This window comes from Bison bison, unplaced genomic scaffold (genome assembly GCF_000754665.1).
Source record: "Bison bison bison isolate TAMUID 2011002044 unplaced genomic scaffold, Bison_UMD1.0 scf7180017864349, whole genome shotgun sequence".
In the NCBI taxonomy this organism is placed as follows: domain Eukaryota; kingdom Metazoa; phylum Chordata; class Mammalia; order Artiodactyla; family Bovidae; genus Bison; species Bison bison.
In genome coordinates, this window is record NW_011494921.1 from 431,871 (window position 1) to 441,963 (window position 10,093).

The window sequence follows — 10,093 nt, forward strand, 5'->3', positions numbered from 1 at the left end:
CCACGCTACCTCCTGCTCCTGGGTGGCGGTGGCTCCTCGGGTCATGGGGGGCAGCATTCCAATGGTGGTTGAGATGCCCGCAGGGGAAAACAAGACATTGCCTTCATCTGTTTTACTCAGGTCTTTGAAAAGATCCAACCCAAACCAAGTGCTTGCTGGGACCAGTGAGTCCATGATGATTCCAGCAGGACCTGGAACAACAGCAACCAGAACCCGGCACTTAGCCACAGGGCTTCGTGTCGGGGCACCCTCTCCCGCTTCTCTTCGGGCACTGAGCCAGGACGTAGGGAGTTTCACCCTCGCAGCGAAAGGTCACTTCCCAGCCCTGCTCTTGAGGGGACATGAATCACAGGGTGTCACCGCACACTCTGGGTTCCTGGGTCCCAGGGAGCAGGCTGAATCCCCTAGAGGCTCTGCTCTCTCTCCTTCTGTCGGAACTGCCCACACCAGCACCTGCCTGCTCGCCGCCCCTCCTGGGCTGGCCCAGCCTGGCCCTCCCATGTCGGGCGTGTCCCACTGCCGAGAACAAGGCCAGGGGCTTGTTCTGTAGGAAGGGTTGGCCTCGAGTCTGAGCAGAGTTCTCAGATCCAGCCTCAACAAAAGCAAAGTGGCCTTCTCTGACGCTGATTTCTCAGTTGCTTCAAATCCAGGACAAAGTGACCAGATACACGAGAGCTCCTAAACCCCAGTCCCTAGCTGCATGCAAACCTGACCCCAGGCTAAATGCTCCTTAAAGGGCAGTGACACGTCTCTGGTCATGGATTATTAACTGGGGGCAAAAGAGCTTTTTTTATATAGCTTTCTATATTGTTTCAAGCTTATGCAGTGAGTTCATATTACTTTTGCTTATCTCACAAAAGTTAAAGAGCAATTAACATTTACCAAAAATAACTAGAACATGCTTTGTATTTTCTTCTTCACCAGCTAAATCTGCCTGCAATACAGAAGACCCGGGTTCATCCCTGGATTGGGAAGATCCCCTGGTGAAGGAAATGGCTACCCGGTCCAGTATTCTTTTCTGAAGAATTCCATGGACAGAGGAGCCTGGCCGGCTACAGTCTGTAGGGTCGAAAAGAGTCAGACACGACTGAGTGACTAAAGCTTTCACTTTCACCAGCCAAATTACAACTAGTTAATAAAGAAAAATCTTAAAACAAAAATGAGATTAAAGCCAATCAAAAGCCTACTCTGAGGGATTTTTGCTCTCAAGGGCCCATCCCTGCAAAGGCATCTTATATCTGCTGTTTAAACTTCCATGTCAACCCCATGTTTCCTTGCAAGGATTTCTTGCAGGTTCACTCAGAAATAAAATGAATTAACTTACAGACAAGATAACGTTGTCACAGCTGAGTAAACACTGAATTAAACAAAACCACCCCAAGGCGAGTTAGGTACTTGGGATTAGTACAAGAAAAGTACTTCTTTCAAAATAACAAACATGGGGGCTCTCATAACACAGAAATCTCAAGTTGGTGCAGAAGGAACTTACCTGGTTTCTGGAAAGACAGAAGTGACAGGGCAAGGAACCAGGAAGCATGTGCTAAATGAGCAGGTGAAGTCTTTAATTTATAGCTCTCTCTGCCTCTCCCTAGTCATCATGGCTCGCATTTCCCGTGAAACAAGCTTTGGTTTCTCAATGGCTATTTCCCTAATAAAATTAGCATGCAAGGGTTACAACAAAACTGAGGATTGAATTTTCTGTTTCTTTCCTTCATGATTGCGAAGTTCTGCACTTGAAGTTGTCAGCAACTGTGTGGTGAGTAATACACACCTCGACATAGAGGAATAGAGCTTCAATTCTCACTTCTCCAAAGTCTCTCAGACATTCTTTTAGGGGCCCAAGCATAAAGAGATCTAAATTAACCAGATGACAAAACAAGACTAAAAGCAGGAATACACCCCGGGACGAAAGGGACTGGAATGACCAAGAGAAATGAATTACGCCCCATGCTGGGGGTGGGAGCAGACAGTGATAAGGGGGCCTCCCTCCCTGATACTATGGGGGACCCTCTGAAAAGAACCATTCAGTCCACTGGTTTTCACCCTGGATGCACAGCAAAATCCCCTGGGAAACTTAAAAAGAAAATCTGTGGCCAAGTGACCCCGCCGCCCCCCGCCACCCACCACCAGACAACTGAGTCAGCATCGTTAAGGCAGGAACAGGCGTCAGAATTTTTATCACCTCAGGTGATCCTGGTGTGCAGCCAAGGCCGGGAAGCGCTGGTTTACAGGCTGGGTGAACATCTGAGAGCGTACTTCCTAACGTCAGACGTACAGAGCGCTGTCCTGACAAGACCAGACCCTGCAATAAAGTTAACTTCTCAGTTGCGTGACTTGGGGTTACCAAATGCAAAGGAAGAAGTAAAGTATGAAAGCTAACTTCCTAGAAAAGAAAGAGAAAAGGTACTGAGGAAAACTGGAGAGGCAACACACACACACCACTCCCGTTCTCAAGGATTCTGCCCATTCATTATGAAACGTCTCATTTTAATTCACTTACCGAACGTTTGTCGAGAGTTCACTGTGTACCAGACCCGGGTTGTTATTGTCTTAGTCACTGAATCGTGTCCAACTCTTTTGCGACCCCCATAGACTGTAGCCTGCCAGGCTCCTCTGTCCGGGATTTCCCAGGCAAGGATACTGGACGGGGTTGCCATTTCCTTTTCCAGGGGTCTTCGAGATCTAGGGATCGAATCCAAGTCTCCTGCGTTTCCTGCATTGGCTGGCAGATTCTTTACCACTAGCCCACCAGACACTGGAATCAGTTCAGATCAGTTCAGTCGCTCAGTCGTGTCCGACTCTTTGCGACCCCATGAATCACAGCACGCCAGGCCTCCTGTCCATCACCAACTCCCGGAGTTCACTCAGGCTCACGTCCATGGAGTCAGTGATGCCATCCAGCCTTCTCATCCTCTGGCGTCCCCTTCTCCTCCTGCCCCCAACCCTCCCAGCATCAGAGTCTTTTCCAATGAGTCAACTCTTCGCATGAAGTGGCCATAGTACTGGAGTTTCAGCTTCAGCATCATTCCCTCCAAAGAAAACCCAAGTGCCAATAATTCATGAACATCCAACAAGCTCACTGATTTCAGGAAAACAACGTTGTTTTTGAAAACGCATTCGGAAACCACACCTCCAAATCCCAGCCTTTCCTGCCACCCCAGGGCACTCCTACTGGCTCTGTTGGCTCTTTAGATGACTCTCATTGGTAAAGTGTGTGAGGATTCGCCGCCGTTGCCAAGCAGCGAATCCTAGAAGTCCATCTCAGCTCTTCCCTCTCACCTGACTGTCTAAAGAAGCAGCTTAGTGAAGCAGCTGCTAAGACCGTGGATAATGTACGTACCAATCTCAATGTTCACAATTTGCTCAATGCAAACAAATAAAAAAAAAAAGACACTAAAAAATAAAATAAAATGACTATTTTTATTTTAATAAATAAAATAGCAAAAAATATTTGAGCTGGCCATAGTGTTCTATGTTTTAATATGTCCATCAGTTGATATCTCCTAATCCCTTTCTCTGTGACCCTGGACTCTCGGTTCTAGTTCCCACTTATCTCCATAAGCCCTCTTCTTTCTCCTAAAGCATTTTTTCTACCACCTCATTTTTACAGGAAAACCTGGCTTTACCCTGAAGACCACCACAGACCACAAAGTCTTCGCCTGGGGACAACCACTCTCATCTTGCAATCAGGAGGTGAGGTCCCCATTCCTTGCCTCTCTGCTTACTTCTGCTTCTCCCAAGCCTTTCTTCCTTCAGTCACCTTCAGGGTGACACCTTCAGGGTGTCCTTTAGAGATGGCCCCCATCTTGCTGTGGCATCCTTTCCCCCTCCAGAAGCCCCCTTGGTCCTTGTCACATGTCTTCCTGTCCCCCTGCCTGCCACCACCCCTCTCTGTGTCTTCACGTGTGTGTCAGTGACCCTCACCTTCCCTCTGGCTTGTAGCTCATGCACAGGGTCACGCTTTGGATGCTACCATCAGCAGGAACTGTTCCTGCTATAAACTGCTAAACTCTGCAATTCCTCCCTTGGGTTGTGTGTACGCATGCTCAGTACCGTCAATTGTGTCCAACTCTGCGATCCCATGATAATCCATGGGATTATCCTGGCAAAAATACTAGAGTGGGTTGACATGACTTCCTCCAGAGGATCTTCGGACCCAGGGATCAAACCCGAGTCTCCTGCAGATTCCTTTTGCAGGTGGATTCTTTACCACTGAGCCGCCAGGGAAGCCCTCCTCTCTTTGGCTAGAGATCTCGTTATTGTTTTCTCTAAACCTAATTGTCAATGTCATCACAACCTCCAATCGTTAGACCCTGCCCCAATCCCATTTTTCTGTCGGTTTCTTCCTTCCTGTATCAAAATGATCCTAAAGGTAGGAAATAGGTGGATGATTAGAAAATAGGAGAATGCTTTCTATGCTTAGGAGTGAGGAGAGGAAGGAATTAAGCCCCAAACCAGGGCACTAATGGTTTCCCCACCGCCCCTCAAGTTTTGGCACAACTTCCACATGTCTGTTACTGATACTGCCTATAAGATTCTCATTCTTCATTAAAAGGCATGGATGCTCCTGGGGTCCCAGTCAGATTGCTTCCCCCACTGCTCCTGCTGCCGAGCTGCTGTTTTGCCTAATAGTTCATAGTCACTCTTTTGTCAGTCAAATGACTTCCAGCTCACTGGAAGCTACCTGCCCCCAGCCAAGCCACACCTCAGATGTGACTCACCTGCAGAAGGGTAAAAAGGACAGATGGGTCCCTTGTGTCAGAATGAGGCCAGTTTTCTAGTGCAGCTTGTCCTCCAGAGCCCCCAGAGGGTCACAGAAGCCGGCCTCCACTGGAGACCTCAGGGTGGTTAACTTGCCCCTTACCCTGCCCTGGTTCTCTCTGAGGACCACTCCCCTCACCTCCACCCCCCAGAGGACCTGAATAAGCCTCTCTGTCTTTGGTTCTACCCATAGGACAGCTCACCTGAGGCAAGCCTGTTTTAATTATCTAGCCAAGCCCTTTCACTCTTTTTTGCTTCCCCCAAATTCCTTGGCAAATCTTATATATAGTCTCCTTTAGATAAACTCTGTATCAGTTTATCAAGGTCTGTGAAGAATCCTCCGGGGACTTCTCAGAACTGGCACATTAATGGCTCGAACGTTGGAGTCTTCACACATTGAGTAGGAATCACACTCATACTACATGTTCTTCAATGGAGTCAATACACAGAAAGAAATGGAGAGAGAGGAAAAAACAGTATTCTATTTGTGATCAAACAAAAAACAAGTGTGTCTGCTATCACTGCTTCCGTTCAAAACTGAACCAAATCATACGATACCACTTATATGTGAAATCTTAAAAAAAAAAGTACAAATTAACTTTTTTACAAAACAGAAAAAGAGTCACAGATGTAGAAAACAAACTTATGGTCTCCAAGGAAGGAAAGAGGTGTGGAGGAAGGATAAATTGGCAGGTTGGGACTGACATATGTACATTATTATTAATATATTAAAAAATCACCAACTCAATGGACATGAAATAGAGCAGACTCCTCCCGGAGACGGTGAGAGACAGAGGAACCTAGCCTGCTGCAGTCCATGGGGGTCCCAAAGAGTAGAACTTGACTTAGCAATTGAACAAGAACACGACACACATATGTATATGCACACAATCTAGTAAGGACCTACCGTACAGCACAGAGAAGTCTACTCCATACTCTGTAATGACCTATGTGGGAAACGAGTCTAAAAAGAGTGGATGTGTGTGTGTGCAAGTGATGCACTTTGCTGTACAGCACAAACTAACACAAAATTGTGAATCAGCTCCATAAAAATTAATTTTAAAAACTGAAGTAAAGAAACTTTAACCACAAACAATTGATAGATCAAATCATTAAAGTCTCAAGGCTCAAAATGAAAAAACAGAATAATCATTTACAGAGGAACCCACACATACATTATAAGAATTGAAAAGTGAGTTTAGCAAATTGCTGACTGTGAGGTCAATATTTAAAAAATCAAATATTTTAATATACTAGCAACATACAGTTAGAAATTGAAAATTTCTTAAATGTACAATTTAAAAGATTATCAAAAAAGCATCTCATATTTATTAAAACTGAAAAATGTGCAAACCTGTAAATAGAAAAATATCAAACATAATATAAAAATATTAAGAAGATTTAAGCAAATGGTGGGAAATATTTTGTGGTTTGGAAGACTCGATACTGTAAAACTTTCAATTCTCTCAAATTGATTATTATAATTTCAATCAAAATCCCAAGAGGTTTCATTTTTCAAAATATTAACCAGCCGATTCTAAATTTATATGGAATAGCAGAGCACCAAGAATAGCCCAAGTGCTCTTGAAGGAGAAGAATGTAAGGCCTGTTCTATTGGAGGGCAAGACTTGTCATTAAATACTTAAATGTGGTTTTGGCAAAGGGTAGGCCAGAACAGAGGAGGGCATGGCAACCCACTCCAATATTCCTGCCTGGAGAATTCAGTGGACAGGAGCCTGGTATTAGAAAAGACCCTGATGCTGGGAAAGACTGAGGGCGGGAGGAGAAAGGGGCGACAGAGGATGAGATGGTTGGATGGCATCACCGACTCCATGGACATGAGTTTGAGCAAGTTCCAGGAGATGGCGAAGGACAGGGGAGCCTGGGGAGCTGTAGTCCATGAAGTCACCAAGAGTCAGACATGGCTTAGCAACTGAACAACAGCAACAATTCTTTTAAGATTTATTTGTTTATTTTTGACTGTGCTGGGTCTTCACTGCTGTTCATGGGCTTTTTAGCCATGTCTAGTTTTTTGGCTCGTCTGGTTTTGGCCAGCGGAAGCTACTCTGTAGTTTCAGTGTGTGGGCTTCTAATTGCAGGAGACATGGGTTTGATCCCTGGGTCGGGAAGATTCCCTGGAGAAGGAAATGGCAACCCACTCCAGTATTCTTACCTGGGAAATCCCATGGACAGAGGAGCCTGGCAGGCTACAGTCCGTGGGGTCGCAAAGAGTCAAACACAACTGAGCAACTAACACACACATTATATTTTTAGCTCCCTAGTAGTCTTCTTACATTTCATTCCATTCTTTCACATCTTATCACAGCTGACTTCAGCTCCAATTCCATAAAGGTGATGCCTCCTTAAATCTGACTCTTCAGGCCCAAGTTGTCTACACCCCTCTTCTGGCTCTTGTCATAGGAATTTCCTGAAGCCTCATAGCTTGATGTGGCCCATCCGTATCTGGCACTACTTTTTCCTATAACCCTGCAGGTTTTCCCCGTGTATTCAGCCTTGGACGTGGGCTGGTTTATTCAGAACCCACGTCAATTGACAAAACCTGCGTGGACTTCCATCAGCCTCACTGTCATGCATTTGGTTGCTTCTTAAATCCTTTTTGCCATTTGTAGTTAAAACATTCTTTGATGCACTAATATGGATATCATTACTTATAAGCAAAATTGTGCATTAGAATAAGAGAGTTTTTAAATCAGATATTAAATATGGAGAATATACTGGTAAGAGGTGTGCAAATATGGGGATAAATTTTGTGGAGATGGTATTAAGAAGAAAAGAATAAGACAGTAGATTCGGAAAAGCAAGAATACAATGTTAGCAATGTGAAGAAAGAACAAGTTTGAAGCTGGCATTCAACCTTGGAGCAAAGAAACCCACGGAGGCAACCGCTCAGCTTCCTTTCCCTGTCACCACTTACAGGACCTGCAGCACAGATTAAGGACATGGTGGTTTTATTAAAAGCCACACGTGCAAAAGAAGTAAACAGCCATCGGGGATGAAGCACTAGAAGTTCTGGCTCACCCCAGTTTAAGGGGAAACTGAAGAGCAACTTCAGGCAGAAATCTGTAAGAAAAATGTATGCAGTCAAAGAGAACTTGAGTTGCACTAAGATGAAACAGACAGAACCTGTGAAGCAGGGAGCGCCAGGGATGCTGTTAGTTACTGTGCTCGTGGTTCTCTTGCCAGAACATCGAGAGTAGACGTGAGTGAGTACATTTTTGACGATGTTGTCTCATGTGTCGGCCTGCAGCATTGTGGACGGAGGAGACCTTGGACCAGAAGTGCTGATCCCACTCCGGACTCGCCAGCCCTGGCTGGCTCTCTGGCCCCCACCGCAGCCCAACAACCACCGGGCCCTCACTGCCTCCGGCTGACATACTGAAGGGTCGTTCATGCTGGTTTGAGAGTAGAAAAGAGAGTCAGAGGGCTTCTAATTTTGAGCTTAATTCCGCAGGTCTCAGGGGTTCCATCTACTGTGGTTCTGTGGTTCTGTTTCCTCAGATGGCCTGACTCTGACACGCAAAGCAGAGAGGTACCATACAAACCCAGGAACATCTCCACCAGGGCTCTTCTGGTTTTGTTCCCCCAGAAGGACTTCACTTGGAATGACTACACTGCCTGGACGGGAGAGCACGCTCCTGCCCTCGCCTTCCTCTGAGTCAGACTCGGGGAGCTTCATCCAGTCTTCAGTGGTTTCAGAAAGAAAACAGATTTGTTTTAACTTTTTATTTTGTATTGGGGTATAGCAGATTAACAGTGTTGTGAAAAGCAAAGGGACCCAGCCATACATATAAGAGTATCCCTTCTCCCCCAACTCCCCTCCCATCCAGGCTGCCACGTGACACTGAGCAGAGCTCCTGCGCTCTGCAATAGGTCCTTGTCAGTGATCCATTTTCAACACAGCAGTGTGTACACGTCCATCCCACACAGACTCCGGCTGGGAGACAGCAACAAATACGAAGTAGAGAGATGGGTGCCTGGTTTAGACTGGCGCTGTCTTGTATTTCTGAACTCAGGGGATGGCATGGGGGGAGAAAATGAGGCAGGCTGGCACACAGGCAGCTCCCAGGTCCCCTCTCAGCTGTGTCTTTCCACCCGGCCACATCGACGTGCGATCAGCAGAGGTGTCTTCCTTATTCTGATGATCCACTGGCCATCATTCTTAGATTTTAGAATTACTGAGAGTTTTCATCTTTTTTGGCATGTCTTTATATGTACTTAGGGTGGAAAGCTGGGAAAAGAATTATTGCTGGCACAAGATGTGTTATTCCTAAATAACTGAAAAGAATTGTTAGCTTTATAGGGTATGTATTATTGCATTTTTGGATGAAGAGCTTAAAAGTATTTATATCACTAAAAAAAGTCAGTTGGTAACACATAATACATATTTTATGACAAAAATGTTTTATTCACTAGGAAACATTTTGATCAGTGAAAGGTCAGTAAAGATGGCATTTACTGACTTCAGACAGATTTAAGAATCACACTCTTCTCTTTATTGTAAATAGATTCATTTTCCCTTCGTGATTAAAATTCTGAAAAACCCCAATGCAAATGAGAAAATATGCACAGCAAAGAAAAGAATAAGAACAAAAGCAACACCAGGCAATGCCAGACCCATAATACAGATCAAGGTCAGTGTCCAGCCGCACCGTCAGGTCAGTACGGAACCAGCCCTGGAAACCCTACCCTCAAAAGGGAACACGGGAGAGACGATTTTTGATTATCTGAGACAAATTTGACACGTGGGAGATGTATTCTGGGTAAATGACTTGGAAGAACAGCCTCATGTTACCAATGAGAATCTTTTATTCTGTGAGCAAGTCTAAACCATGAGACGCCTGTATAAAGGGCATGACCCTTGTCTCTTCAGAGAGAACTAGAGAGAGAACGAGAGAGAGCACAGACAGAACCAGGGGGAGGCCCAGCACAAGGGCAGGTGAAGTTAACCCGCCTCCTCCTGTAGAAACAGCTACAGCCACACTTCACCAACACAGGGGCAGCCGGGAGGAGGGCAGTCACAGGGCAGGGAAACCGGACCACAAGCCAGACCAGAATCCACCTTTACCGGAGAGTGTCAGTGGTCACTCCAGACCATGCAGTTGAGGCAGAGATCAAGAACTCAGATCGACACCTCCGAGAACAAAGGCCCTGTGTCCTGGGGTCTTGAACGCTCTGGTATCTGGCTTGCAGTTGATGGGAAAGGGTTTCCACGAGCATCGTGCCCAGGCCCCGGTGGGCTCTTAGGAGCCCTCTGGGAGGACAGATCAGGCCACGTGGCAGAGGATGGAGGGAGGGCACAGGAGGGGCCAGC

At 46.0% G+C, this 10,093-nt stretch overlaps 1 protein-coding gene across 1 annotated transcript in view; it reads right to left on the reverse strand.

Moving 5' to 3' along the window:
* The window catches only part of SERPINB13 (serpin peptidase inhibitor, clade B (ovalbumin), member 13), a 10,185-nt gene extending 10,011 nt beyond the window's left edge, over nt 1-174 (reverse strand). Inside the window, exon 1 of the mRNA XM_010854735.1 lies at nt 10-174. Coding sequence (XP_010853037.1) covers nt 10-174 — 165 coding nt within the window. The remainder of the gene's footprint in view (nt 1-9) is intronic.
* Between the last annotated feature and the right edge of the window lie 9,919 nt (nt 175-10,093).